At 37.8% G+C, this 16,105-nt stretch overlaps 1 protein-coding gene across 1 annotated transcript in view; it reads left to right on the forward strand.

The window, feature by feature from the left end:
- Positions 1-16,105, forward strand: part of LOC134743148 (protein qui-1) — a 133,796-nt gene that overhangs the window by 68,526 nt on the left and 49,165 nt on the right. The window contains exon 6 of the mRNA XM_063676492.1: positions 9,387-9,541. Within this exon, the coding sequence (XP_063532562.1) occupies positions 9,387-9,541 (155 nt within the window). The remainder of the gene's footprint in view (positions 1-9,386; positions 9,542-16,105) is intronic.

Raw genomic sequence — 16,105 nt, forward strand, 5'->3', positions numbered from 1 at the left:
CATAATAGGAGCTATTCGCTTGGGGGTGGTTAGAAACCTATTGTGCTCAAACTATTCAGAACTTTGGCAGTGAGCGGTGACACTGAGAGTAACTCTGATAACAAACTCCTTCTAGTCCCTGGAGGGTAATGACTGAATATATCTCTAGCGATTTTTAATCGTGAAATAATGTATTCGATAATTAAAATATAATTGTAAAATATCAGAAGGCTTATTCGAACTTAAAACATCTGTCTTTTGCTTATTGCTGAGCGTATTTAAAACATATTTAAAAACATGTGTCGGCACTATGAGTACACAACACAGGTTTACATGAAATTTACAGAAATAGAGATACAAAGGCGAACTTATCCCTATAAATGATCTCTTCCAGCTAACCTTCGAGTAGATGAGGGGAGAATTGAAATAAATTTAAATAGTCGGAAACTTACCCGGGAAAATTGGTAGTAAATTACATTTTCTCGCTATCGATTGGGTACCTGCGGCCACGAATTAATAAACTAGTGGATGTGAAATGACTCCTATTTAGTATGAAAACCAGTGTCGCTAAACTCACACATTCATAGCCACGTTAAAATACGTCACACACTTACAAAATTGCTCTGATTCGTAGCAACTTTCCATACCAAAAAGTTATTACCGGTGGACATTTCTCGAACGAATATCAACTGTAGGCTACATGAGTGACGGTTTAAATTATAATGTCAAAGCTATATGACATACGACTCTTTCATTATCTCATTCATCTCACAAAAGCTCGCTCAACGTTCACCTAATACAACTACTCAACACCAGATGGCGTTATTTTATATAATTTTAAAATCACTTACTTATTACAGGCGAGAAAAGGGCTAAAAAACCAGTACAAGTAAGGTCTAATTACGCATGGTTTGTTACGGATCTCACGGTCACGTTACACTGGTGTTTTCGAGACCTCTACACGCCTGCGAGTAGCTAACCGTTGGAACTTCTTTCCATTCGACGATATAGGGAGGGGACAGTGTAATCGGAGTGTTTTATCGATATTTGTGTGTTCAGTTAGGTATTGATATTTCATTACCGTATGTTTTAACACATTTAGATGATACTTTATTTATGATTATAATATAGGTAGTGATAATCGTGATTGTATGAAAAATAATATGTAGTACAGTACAACAAATATCTAACTAGAAATTTGTTTCTTATTAATTGACCAACTAGGTTGTTAATGTGAACATTAAATATATCTTAAAGTCAAACAGATAAAATCATAGTTCTTTAAAGGTCTATTAACTCGGTATTGCTGTTATTTTGTGATCACAAATCTGCAATTACTTACATAGGTAAGTATTCGTCTTTAACAATATATTTACTTGTAGCAGCATTTAAGGGCAATCTAGACGGGACAACCTGATTAAATTGTCAAATTAATTGTATGGTGTGAAAGCATACATGAAACTGGCTCATCGATCCCACTTGATTTGATTGTAAGATTGTGACCTATCAAATCAGGAAGGGGGGCGGCAAAATTCCAATATTTCACGCTAGTTTGCGTGGTACGGAACACTTTTTATTAATTAAGTGAGCCCGAATGTCACTAATAATTACTAAATTAGTAACTAAGTTTTAGGCGTGTGGACGCTAGATGAGATGTATGGCAATTTTATCCCCAGAAATCTTTCTCTAAGAAATGCTCCTAGCAAATGGTGCTATATTTTTGCGGAAACTAATTTTCTTGCCCAGTAGCATTGACCCATTTATTTTTAATATCGGCATCTTGTGGTAACCTACAATAATTAATAATAAAGAAATTGAAAATATAAAACGTTTATTCATGGCACATTGCATGCATTGTACGCATAAGTGCATTAAGTACCTAGTCTAATTATATTAACGATGAAAATATGATGGGTGTAAAAAACAAAAACGTATGTAAAGGAATACGAAGGTTTGAAAGGTTGCCATGAAATGACCCCGACTTAACTTAGTGCTTGATGACCAGAGCTGCCATATTTACTAAGACATTGATTATCCCAAATAATAATTAGAAACGTGTCTAAAATAATAATTTATTACCGAACTACCAAACATCAAACTTGAAATATCGTAACTTTAACTTTATCGATATAAATATCGACATTGCGCAGCATCTGAGTAGCGAAGTTATTTGACATTTAGGATAGCGAATATTCCAGATAAACGTAAAGAATAGTGACAAAGGACTGTGAACTCTAAGTTCTAACTGATAAAATATAGATTTACTTAACGAACATTCGTAAATAATGCAATAGAAACAGATTTTTCGTATTTATCGGATTATATTTAAATAAATAACCACCGGTGATAGGAAATACCTCCACGTGAAAGATTTTTTAAACCGCTGTGATGTCTGCAGCTTAATACTGCACAATACGGCATTTTAAATTTAATTATCAATTTTTGTTAGACGAGCGTACGTACGACGTGAATGTCATTCGAGCATGAAGTTTACACAACAACTGAGCATAGTCTGTGCATAAAGTGAGTCGGTCGCGACAGTTAGTGTCGGATAGACGGGAACGCCCACTTGCCATCTCCATCCTACTCCGTGCCTGCGGCCGTAGCACGGTCGAATTTTTATCACATGTCAACAAGTAACAAGTATGTAAGTGTGAAAGTGACAGGCATAGTGACAGGCGATAAAAATGGAACCATGCTGCCACCGCTGGAGGCCGATTCTAATTTAACAATATGTTATGATTTTGAAGCGGTGGTGGCCGAGTGGATCTGACGTACCGACTTTCAATCCGGAGGTCGCGGGTTCAAATCGTGGCTCGTATATACCAATGAGTTTTTCGGAACTTCATTTGATATTTATCACTAGCTTTTCGGTGAAGGAAAATATCGTAAGGAAACCTGCATGCATCCGCGAAGAAATTCAAAGGTGTATATATGCGAAATCCCCAACCCGCATTGGGCTAGCGCGGGGACTATAGCCCAATCCCTCTCCCACATGTTAACTTTCGCGCTACGGCGGTCGTCACACTGCTCCGCATCTCGCAGCGGCGTCCGTTGATGCGTTTTTTAACTTTGTATGTAAAATCTTGATTTTGTATAGAAAAATCGCATGGTACGACACACTGGACGCCTCGACGCGCGGAGGTGCGAGACGCACAACGACTCGCGCGCTCGGACGGAGACGCGGTGCGTGCCGCAGGGTATGTCACACCGAGCTCCGCAGTGCCGTACGGATTTTAGTGCAAGGACGTAGGCGCAATGGATATCGACGTCGATAAGTTTATTTTTGAAATTGAAAGTCGTCCAAAGTTACTTATTCGAAATATTGTTTTTATTTAATTCCAAATGTATTTAGTTTTATAGTATCGGTTTTAATCATAATCTAAATATAAGGAATTCTTATAAGAGTATAATTAAAGATTGAAGTAGATTATTACTTACTTGAATCAACTTGAATGTAAGCCAAAGCTTCTTCAAAAATTTGTGTCCGCGCCAGTAATAATCACTCCAATTTTGCTTAGCAAATAATCAAATGACGCGGTTGACATACGGCCCATACGGGTGCAATTAAATTTTATTCTTCGTGTTGCCTTAAAACTTGGTAATCTCTAGCAAAAGACCTATTTATAGGTCTGGTTTGTAAATAGGGGTGTACCCAGTGTCTTCTGCGTTTTATGACTCGATTGTACAAAAACCAAACTGAAAGTATCACCGCAGCGTTCCGAATAAGTTCCGTTTCCGTTTTATCGACAAACAGTGACTGTTTTCACCTTACTGTTCGAATGTGAAATGAACGCGAGACGGAAGACGCGGGACGTCGCGCATCGCAGCTCCGGACGGAGATGCGGAGAAAACTCGGACGTTGGTGCGTTGTCTCCGCATGCGAGTCCGTTGCTCCGCGTCTCGCAACGAGACGCGGCGGCAGTGTGACAACCACCTAAATGTCGTTAGAATACTCGTAACTGTGTTGGCTACATACAGGACAGGTTCTTCCTAGTGTAGGAACCATGTATAAATTATTTCTGATTTATATTATTCGAGTACCTTCTTATATTATGTTTTATGATTATTATGTATGCATAATATCAGAATATCACATCAAATATGTACTGAAATAAAGATTTACTTTACTTTACATAGTTAAGAGGAGGCCTGTGCCCAGCAGTGGGAAGAATATATTTATTTATTTATTTATTTATTTAATCTTTATTGCACAAAAGAAAATACAATCGTACAAAAGGCGGACTTAATGCTATGAGGCATTCTCTACCAGTCAACCTTCGGGCAAAGCAGATAATTTGTAGGCGGTGCAACATAGTGATTACATATATACAAGTAGTTAAATAATGGATAGGCATAGACATACATACATATATCTGTATATATAATATTCATATAAATACATACAATATACATACATACAAATACATAAGATATCAGATGAAACTTTCAAAACAGAAACACTAAGAATTCATCGTTCTGCCAGCAAAGTACTCACGTAAGGATTTTTTAAATGCAAATCTATTCGGACACTGTCTAATTTTAACAGGGAGACTATTCCAAAGGCGAGCTGCCTGAATAGAGAAAGAATAGGACATGAAACCTGTTCGGTGAGATGGTATGGACAAAGAAAGGTTGCCAGTAGAGCGAAGTTGACGGACACGAGAAACACCATAGTAGTTGAAGAAAGATTTGAGATATTCGGGAGATTGGGGATCATTAATAACAGAAAAGAGGGTGCAAAGCATGCGAATATTTCGACGAACACGTATAGGAAACCAGCCGAGTTTAGAGCGGAAAGAGGAGACATGGTCGTATTTACGAAGACAGAAAATGAAACGAATGCAGTTATTTAGTAAACGATCTAACTTGTTTAAGAGCTCTTCATTTAAGTCTGGATAACACACATCACCGTAGTCAATTATGGGTAGGATTAATGTCTGTGCTAATAATATTTTTGTTTTAACGGGTAAAAAGTGTTTAAGTCTGTTAAGGGCATGTAGAGATCCAGTGACTTTTCGGCAAATTTCAGCTACCTGTATCTTCCAACTCAGGGTGCTGTCTAAATAGACGCCTAGGTCTTTTACACTCTGGCTGTAAGGAATCGGAGTGCCATTAAAATATACGGGGGGTGTAGAATCTATTTTCGCGAGCTGGCGTTCGCTACCTATGACAATGGCCTGACACTTAGACGGATTAACAAACAGACCGAACTTCTCAGACCATCGCTGGATATGTAAGAGGTCTAGATTTAATTTGTCAACAGTAGCAGCTAGGTCAGTAACGCTACAATGGTCATAGAGTTGCAGGTCGTCGGCGTAAAGATGGTACGAGCAGCGAAGGTCAGGAGTAATAAAATTAATAAATATGGAGAACAGTAGTGGTGAAAGGATACCTCCTTGAGGCACGCCAGTGGCTAGGTCACACCATTCCGACAAAGCACGATCAACTCGTACCGCTTGCTGACGTCCGCAAAGATAAGCCGAGAACCAATTTCGCGCACCAGGCGACACATTGAGGTGCTCAAGAAGGGCAAGGAGAATCTGATGGTCAACAGTGTTGAATGCGTTTGAAAAATCTACAAGGATAAGTACAGTGACCATTTGATTCTCCATGCCACGTCTGATGTCCTCAGTCACCTTAAGCAGCGCAGTACAGGTGCTATGTCCCGGCCGAAAACCTGACTGAAAGGGGCTCAGAAGTTTGTTTGAGAAAATAAACCTAGACAGCTGCTTGTGAGCCACCGCTTCAGCGATCTTCGACAGAAACGGGAGTATGGAAATGGGCCGGAAATGACTTACTAAAGAGGGGTTATTGATTTTTGGTAGAGGTATGACGAACGCCCTGCGCCAGAGAGATGGAAATTCGCCGTTAGAAAGCGAGAAGTTGATGATATCAGTCAGTATAGGAAGCACGCAGTCAAGGACAGATACTATCATATACCGACCGATATCATCACAACCAACTGCCTTGGATTGAATTGACTTAATGATAGCCTTAACCTCTGATTGGGTAGTGAGTGAGAAAGAGAAAGAGACCGCGCCAATCGAAGGTAGGGCCAAAACTTCAAAAAGGGTGTTAATTTTGACATTGTCATCAACGGAGAGGGCAGACGAGAAATGCTTGTTAAGGTCAGAAAGGGAGAAAGAGGTACTATCAAATTGACTTACAGGTTTGCCCAAACCTAGAGACTTCAGAAACTTCCAAATATTAGCCATGGAAGATGAGGTTACATTTTGATGAATAAACCGCCGCTTCGCTGAACGCACCATCTGGTTGCACCTGTTGCGGGCGGTTTTAAAGAGCGTCCAGTTTTCATCAGAGCGGTCACGCTTAAAACGTCTGAAGGCACGGTCTCTTTTACGCATGGCTATGCGCACACCCTCTGTAATATAGGCTGAAATATATATATATATATATATGTCAGCCTATATTCAACTATATATTTATAATTTTGAACTGGTTTTGGTACCTATTGGCGCGTATACCACGCACGACTTATATTTCAATTCGAATGCACCAATAAGCGTGAGCGTTCGTCAACGTCGTATGAAAATAAGATCAAATTCAAAACCGTAACTAATTGTAAAATCATAATATCGGGCACCTGGCGAAGCGAAGAGGTTGACACGTTGCTAGTAACCGCGGCCCGTGCGAACCCAATATCAGGATATAAGGTCTAAATAACCCGCAATGTTAATAATCTATTACGATTAATTGAAACCCTATTTGAACCATATTCCTTTGATGTGATTAGAGCTTTGATGTGTGTGACTCCACTTGAGTGGATTTGTTTCTTGGTCATATATATATATATATATATATATATATATATATTCTTCACTCTTTATAATCATTTTTAGGGTGCCGTACCTCAAAAAGAAAAAAACGGAACCCTTATAGGATCACTCGTGCGTCTGTCTGTCTGTCTGTCCGTCTGTCACAGCCTATTTTCTCCGAAACTACTGGACCAATTAAGTTGAAATTTGGTACACGTAGGTGACCCAAGACGGACATGTAACGTAAACAAATAAGTTTTAAACATGGGGGCCACTTTTCGGGGGTAAATGAGAAAATAAAAAACTATATCGTGTGACGTATCAAATGAAAGAGCTAATTGTGAGAACATCAATTTTTTTTTAATAATATTAGGATAAACAGTTTAGACGTTATTCAAGAAAATAAGCAAAAAATAACCCTTTATCTCCGAAACTACTGGGTCAAAAATTTAGAAAAAATAAAATATGAAAACGGATTATATCGCGTATATTGAATTTATAATACATCCCGACGTTTCGAACTCTTTACAGCGTTCGTGGTCAACGGGTGACGGGTAGTTTTATTTCATGAGTAACTATCGCGGTAACCGAAGACAATTTTAGAAAAAATACTCAAAATAGTTCTGTAGATATGACATGTATGATATGTATAGATGACAGGGAAACCTATTAGAAATGTGCAGTCAAGCGTGAGTCGGACTTAACTACTTATTTCTTGTTAGACTTAACTACTTGATCCGACCCCTACGGGTTTTTTAAAGACATTTCACTTAAAAAATACATTGTTAAAAATTGTGTAATGTACGGAACCCTTGGAACGCGAGTCCGACTCGCACTTGGCCGGTTTTTCATTTTTACCACTAGCTCTTCGTTGATGGAAAACATCGTGAAAAAACTTGCATACATCATACATCTGCAAAGAAATTCAAAGGTGTATGTGAAGTACCCAACCCGCATTGGGCCATCGTAGGGGCTATAAGCCCAAACTCTCTCACGCATGCCCAGCAGTGAGACGTATTGTATAGGCTAATTATTTTTTTATAAACTAAAGAATTAATAACTAGGTGCAACCTGTGTTCCCAACATTATCAACATGTTCCAGCGACCTGGCAATATAATAACCTTGTTTCTCTTCTCTGAAGGATATATCCCTTGAGTGCTTAAGGAAAACCTTTACACTTCTCTATCTAGGCTATGACAATTTATGGCTGTTTCCTTGAAACGGGATCCGGACACTCAGTAGGATCGTAAAATAAATAATTTAGCGGATGGAAAGAGGCTACCTTGCACATAAATATTGCTACACGTGAAAGGAACAGCAGGTTATCATTTGCGAGATCGGCTGCCAAGGAAATTGATGGAATGAGTATATCGATTCAATTTATTTACATTATTGTAAAAGTTATTTGGGATCGCTTTTGACAGATTTGTAAGAACTCAGAACGGCGCCTGTTACACGTTCTTCTACAGACATTTATTGTCTGAAAAAAAGTTTTGAAGGAGAAACGTAAGGCTGCTTTAAGGACGATTTTTTTCATTAATTAAAAAACCGGCCAAGTGCGAGTCGAACTCGCGCACGAAAGGTTCCGTACCATTACGCAAAAAACGGCAAAAAAATCACGTTTGTTGTATGGGAGCCCCACTTAAATATTTATTTTATTCTGTTTTTAGTATTTTTTTGTTATACCGGCAACAGAAATACATCATCTGTGAAAATTTCAACTGTCTAGCTATCACGGTAGATGAGATACAGCCTGGTGACAGACGGACAGGCAGACAGGCAGACCGGCAGACAGACAGACAGACAGCGGAGCCTTAGTAATAGGATCCCGTTTTTACCCTTTGGGTACGGAACCCTAAAAAGTACTCTATACAGTTTTATACAAAATTAAAGGGGGCTTAATACAAGAAATGTATTTTTTTGTTGTTTTGTGAACAAAACAACTCGTTGTTATAAATGAATGAATCGACGGCTTAAGAAATGATATGAATTTGGTATGTACAGAAACATACTATTCTGCGTGAAACTACCGCCCTACCCAGTCAGTCGAGTCAGAGTCAGTTTTTTTTAAATTTTGAAATCTACAATAAAATACCTTGTCACTTAGGAAATTAATTTTAAATTGATGCGTACGCTAAAGTGATCTTATTTAATTGATTGCGCTACCGGAAACTTTTAAACTGATTGAAAATGATTATTAATTGAATGGATAATAAAGGAAACTTAATTACGTCAATTAACTAAATACGAGGTTTTAGAATAGGTATAAAACAGAAGCAATCAATTTGAACGATGACTTCTTTCTCTGTCTTTAGTTAGTTGTTAGTAGTTTTATAATTATCCATATTTTAAAAATTTTCAATTTACTGAAGGAGACGTTATAAGTGGCAGTCTACTATTAATGGATCACAAAATAGTTACTTCTTAATCTCCTTACACATACTCGTATAACATGATACATTAAGTACTTAGTATGTATCTACTTTGATGTATTCGTTCATTTTTAAAATATAAGTGAATACTGAATACCATTAGAAGCACATTACATGTTTTGTTATTTTATTATACCTATATATTATCATGCTTTATTTTATCGTTCTAAAGCATTTAAATGTTGTGTGGATCAGGTTCAGCAATTTGGTGGACCGAGAAGAGCAGCGCGGTCGGCTGGCCGAGGTGCAGAAAGCGTTCAATTCGTTAGCGTTAGAAGCGCACGCTGGCGGCGCTGATGTCACTCACCTTCTGCGCAGTCCTGTCGAGATCCAATGCGAATTAGCTTTAGGTAAGTAGCACGATACTATATACCTTAGATAGATGTACCTTTTAGGACATTAAAGTTGCAGAAGCAGCTGAATCTACCGAAAACCAGGCAGGCAGGCAGTAACACTGCAATTAGAAGATAATAATCACATAATAATACATAGTGTTTTAATAATGATATTTTGATTTCGACTCACGAGAGCTTTTACATACTTAAAGAATGTAAACGTTTATATAGGTCGTTATGTTACTGCATTAAATCTTAGAAAACCCAGAGTACTTTTTCAGTCAAAATTTTTAGTAGCTCTCAGCTCTTAGTCAATGTTTTCTACAATCCAAGCACACAAGGTGAGAGAGGATATATGTATCTGTGAAAAAATATTTAGTCCCGCCAAAGATAATAGAGTGTATAGAGGCTTTATTGTCATAGTAAATTTTGTAGTCACAGTAAATTTACTGCCATCTTTCGACACAATATTAAACCTAAAAATAAAAATGAATAAAAATATAATGTTCTTTCACTGATAATATGTGTTAAAATTGCTAAATATCAAACGGTGTCGCTTCTACACGAGTACAGGCCAAAGGTATGGCGCCATCTATTCTAGCATAATTTTTTCTTGATTTTCCGGGTTACGTTTCTTTCTTAAACTTTACTTATCTTATGCGGAATTACATATATCTTGGGTCCAGCATAAATTTGAGAATCGCAAAAAACGGCACAGCATTAATCGAATCATTTGTTACAAATCTGTTAATACTTACAGTGACCTGAGAAACAAAATTTTCTTTTGAACTACCTATACTTATTTTCGCTGTGCTAGTGTGCTCTGAAATTATGATCTATTATTTCAACAATAATACGAGTAGGTATATAATATCCTTCAGTTTTATGGCGTCATACCTAGTAAAACTTTAGTCAAACTGGAAATTGCGCCTTTTATTATCTTCTAGCGTAGAAAACTGTTACGACCAATAAATTCCTCGCTTGTTAGCATAAGGTAGGTAGTTACCATAACTTTGACCTATTAAAAGTTTTCTAACGCGCTACCATCGTGTCATCACGTAATTTTCTCTTCGAATATCCAAGTGTACCTTTTGTCATACAATTTCCTCGCGGAAACTTTATAATTATCCTTTTTTGATGAGTTGCAAATTTTTCAACAGACATTAAAAGATGTGACGTTTCCAGAGAAAAATACGCCATTGTTGGTCGTTGTTGGGATGGATTTCTCATTGTATTTTTATGGCGGTAACGCCTTACTGACTTTGGACACGTCTCTTTTGATAAAAAATGGCTTTTTTAATATAATCGACATACTTATAAGGACCAACTTACGATATCTGTAAATATTTTCATATAATAACATTAGGTAGGTACCTCTGTTTTCGCCACCATTTCGGTTGATTGTGTCGCGGGCTGAGGCTAATAGTCAACATCAAATCAATGACAGTATTATAATTAAAAGTAATGAACTTCGAGCAACACATGGAAGGGAGGCAGCATTCGCACTATTTCCCCTCTGCCGAGATACAAGAACAACTGATCTAGCGATCTAGATCTAGATTTTTTAAACTAGACAGAATTCTGTCGCGCGAGTGAACATTGCAGTATAAAAAATGCCTAATTGCTCGGTTTTTTTTGTTGTAAAAAGAGGTCGGGGATATCCAATTTACAAAAAGATGGAGTTACATTTCACATGTAAGTATTTTTTTACATATCATACGTTTAATTACATTTAAACACGAAATTATTATATTTTAGTCTCATGTAATTACTGCAATGTTCTGCCACCAGAGTGCAGGACTAGCCTTTTTATTAAACCATAGAGCATGAATCTAGTATAACTGGATCGGTCATGAGGAGTGGGGGAAAATGACCGAACGGGATAGTCTTATGTATCTTTCAGTAGGAGTAGCAGAGAAAGCGCTGTTATTGTTTGTCCTTGTCATAGTTTCACTTTTCCACCGCTGCCACAACCGAGGTTGTGGCAAACAAATAAGTACGTGACATGTCATGTTTGTTCGTTGCTTGTTTAATTATCGTTGTTTTGTATGAAATTGTGCTTTCTCTTATGAAATATAGTGATGGTTAGCGTTTTGAATGCTTGAACTTTGATAAAATACTGGTGAATTGTTCTGTAATCGGCTGTAATAGCCGCTCTGAGCAAAAATATGAGATCATAACCTTTCACACGTAAGTACGGTATTTTACACCTTTCTCTTAACGCAATATGTGAGAATAACATCATAAAATTACGTTACACTCAAAGCAATGTAGAATCAAACGATTTCAATAAAAATATCGCTATTATTTACGCAAATTAACAAAACATTATTTGTAAAATGATCCGCCCAAATTACGTAGGTAGGTAAGAGTCTGAGGTCAGCCATTTTTAAACTTCTTCTTAATTTAGCTGCATAACAATCATGTTAGGGATACCAGATGAAAATATCATAATTTTATGGGTAATTTTGACCTCGAAGTTTTTTCGTACTTCTAATTCCAAAAAATAAATAAACAAATGTTGTGAAGATTAAATGTGGTGTACATTAATTGGTGTGATTGCCATTTGTGATTTCTTTAAATTAAAACCCATAATACATTTTATTTTACGTTTTATTTACTAAACATGTTTCGTTTTGTACCACCTGCGCGAATTATAGGAGGTATTTCATTGTTTATACGCCTAAAAAGAACGGCCCATTGACATTTTATTTAACAATTTTTTAATACCGTGAAACAAGCTAACTTTGCCTCCAGGGTAATCGCCCCAACGTGATATCAAATATTGGGGTAATTTTTACCAATATGGTATCCCCACGTTTATGACGTCATCTATGTCTATCCCTTACGGGCGCACGCGTATAGCTGGTCTATGTAATGCTAGGTCTATGCCATAGAGTAACTTATACATACTGTACCTTTAACAGGTTTTTGACAAGTTTTCAGAGATAATAAAATATGACATTGATGCATCAAGGCGGTTTGCTTACAGAGGACCTACCGGGAAACGCGAATCCGGAAATTCGCTATCTACCTCTTTATCGCTCGAATATGCAAGAGTGACAGAGATGTTAGGTAAAGAAATTTTATTGTTTCACGACAGACCCTCAGATTGTGTTAGTGGCGCCCTGGCGCCAGAGCAGTTTCGCGTAATATTCCCTATTGTTGGATTTATCGATTTTGCTCGCCCAGTACAAATTTCGGATCGGTTGAGCGACAAATCCGACTTCTCATCTCTCAGATTGCAATAAAATTCTTCGGCGAAAATGTGTTAGTGTGCGTGCTGTGACACTTTGTGACTCGTCCGTACACAAAAACAGATCGAGGTGTGCAACATTTGTCAGAGTAGTGTGGCATTTTCTATATATTTGTGTCGTCATTATAGATTGAATTTTGTATGTAAGTGTGCGAGAAGTGCGACTGTGTGCACGTTTCCCCCCGCAAAAAATGGCAGAAAGATTTGTACGGTAAGATATCGCTCGGGCTCCTCCTTTGCCGCTATACGTGAGAAACGATAGGATGTATCTCTTATCGCGTCTCACGTATAACGGCGTCCCTCTTGTTAGTCACAAAATTTAGCAAAGTGTAATAAGCCCTTTAGGTGGCATCAGGTAGGATAGTGGTCAAACGATTGCCTATTCATCATAAAAAAGGTACAGTGACAGCTGTCATTTCCATACAATTTTTTTTTTTTAATGGTATCGCGCTCCTGGCGCATTCAGCCAAACGAGTAAAACGGGGAAACGGAATTAAAGGATTACATACAATAAGGGATAACGGGTAATTCGGAATTTTGGAAAAGGATCAGGAAAAGGTAAATTATAGTAAGTTAAAGTTTAATGTTATGACGTGAGATAAATAAATATAATGATTTAAATATATATGGAAGAATCATTAATATACAGGAGTGTTGTAATAGATGTGGGAAACGGAACTTTCAAATCTGAAAGCTGTCTTAATAATATAGAACGGTCATATAGGTTACATGCAAAGAATATATGATTAAGATCAGCGGGATCAGCTCCACATGTACATGCAGAACTGGCCACGCGTTTTAGTCGTTTCAGGTGTTCCGGTGTACAAACGTGACCCAATCTCATTCCAATTAACATACTAGTTGCAGGTTTTGGCAAAGAGATTTTAGCAAACAGCAGCCTCCTTGCGGTTTCTGATTGCTTGAGAGCAATCATCATCCCACCAAGGCGGAGAAGGTATTTTACCCGATGCACTGTTTTTTATCGGGAAAATTTCATCAGCTGCTTCAGTCAGTGTCTCGGCTAAAGCAACAGAGCAAGTAACTACATTACTATCATCTATGGCTGGTAAACATAACAATTTCTCCTCTACACGGGCTTTGAAAAGTTTCCAATCAACATTACTTAAATTATACTTAAGCCTAGGGCTAGGTTTTGGAGATGGCGGAATAGAAGATGGAAATGTAATAATGATAGGGTAGTGATCACTCCCATATGTTGACTCCAGAGTATGCCAAGTGAGAGATGACGCAAGATCGACTGACGAAATTGATAAATCAATAGCGCTAATTGACTCTGTTGGAGCTGTTCGGCGAGTTGGAGAGCCATTGTTTAAAATACAAAGATTGTGTTCATCTAAGATATGTATGAGGCGATCTCCATTATAATTAGACGATGAACTACCCCAAACCTGGTGATGTGAATTAAAATCTCCTAAAATTAAAACGGGCCTAGGAAGAGAAGAAATTATTTGTTCAAGCTCAACAAAAATGGATGACGATGGATGAGGAATATATACAGAAATGATACAGATGTTATTTACAATAGCAGCAACAATTGAAAAATCATCGCTATGGGATGAAAGATGAAAAGGTGAAAATGATATGGAATTCCTGACGAGTAGAGCTACTCCACCCCATCCGCCAGGACGGTCCTCTCTGAGACATGAATATCCCGTAACTCTAAGAAGAGCTCCAGGCTTGAGCCATGTCTCAGAGAGGGCAAAAACAAAGGGTTGAAATTTGTTTAATAAATGAATTAGATCTTGTTTTTTTATTAATTATGCTTCTGCAGTTCCACTGCACAATTTTGGCCATTATTTTTAATAGTTGAAACAAGTTCTTCAAGCATGGGGGCAACGTAGGACGGTATTCTTACATTAGACTGAGATAAATGATTAATTAATGCTTGTATTTCCTCAGCTACTGATACATTATCTTTAAGAGACTCTTGCTGTAGTGCACAGCCGTTTTGAGGAGATGGAATGATATAATCTTTAATTAAAGCATTGTGAGCAGCTACATCGTACCCTGTTGTGTGTTTTCTAACTGTACGTGGTTTCAAAAAAACTGTCTTTTTATAACTATGCGACTGCGTGGTTGTACCCGGGGCTGGATTATGGACACTACGGTGTAAATTTGGCTGAAACTGTGACTGTGGCGGTGATTGTGTCAGAAGGACATCGGCAAATGATTTTGAAACAGCTGGATGTAATTTAACAGCTTCACCATACGAAATACAATTATTAGCCATAGTTATTTTAATATCCTTCTGTCTCTTGTGCTCTGGGCAAGCCCTATTTGTGGTGAAATGAAAACCATTGCATAAGCAGCAAATGGCATCTTCTTCCTCCACAGAACAGGTATGACCGGCATGTAACCACGTTGACCACACTTAAAGCACTTGGGTCTTGATCTACAATTAGTCTTTGTATGTCCAAATTTAGTGCAGTTGAAACACTGAATTGTGGGAAAAATATACAGTTCAACAGGCAGTGAGTTGTAGCAAGAGAATACCCGCTTTGGTAAAACTTGGCCATCAAAAGTAAGGACAACTGTTTCAGAGGGTTGCCATGAAACGGAACCATTAACTGTAACTATATGGTTCAAACGCCTAACTTTAAGTACTTTTCCACACCCAGTGGGCACGGAAATGTTCGACACTATTTCCTCCTCCGACCATTGTGATGGAATACCACGGACTAGGCCCATGCGCGTAACTGAAAATGATGGTATGTACGCTGTTAAATTTTCTTTGTCAAGTTGAGGATTGGTCACAAACAAATTAGCATCGATATGATTTGCAAAAGCCATAGAAATTCTAGTCCTGCCAATACGTTTCACACTCCCATTTATAATATTTTTGAGGGCGTTTTTTACTAAGAACCTACCAAAAGACACCGGGTGCCGGGAAGAGTTAGGATCTGTAATATGTTTTAATTGAACGTGCACCGTAAACGGTGCAACATCAGATGTTGAAAATAAATTTCTGCCTACTTTTGTTGTTTGATTATCAGAAACTACTTTATTTGTGTCCGCATTTGTATTAGAATGAGCTTGGGTCTTTTGTACAATTTCACACTCACAAACATATTCTTCACCAGCATTTCGCTTTCTCTTATTGTTACAATCTTTACACCTCTTATTTTTATATACTTTTCTTTTCAAATCGTTTTTATTGTTTACGGATGTATCTGTGTCCATGCTGGATTCGATTTCAACATTAATAGCCACCTGGAGGTTTTCCCCTCCAGGGTCGGGAGGATCATCCTCCCCCATTGTAAAGAATTACAAAAGACTTACCTAATATGAATGAATGTTACAAT

This window comes from Cydia strobilella, chromosome 7 (assembly GCF_947568885.1).
Source record: "Cydia strobilella chromosome 7, ilCydStro3.1, whole genome shotgun sequence".
Lineage (NCBI taxonomy): Eukaryota > Metazoa > Arthropoda > Insecta > Lepidoptera > Tortricidae > Cydia > Cydia strobilella.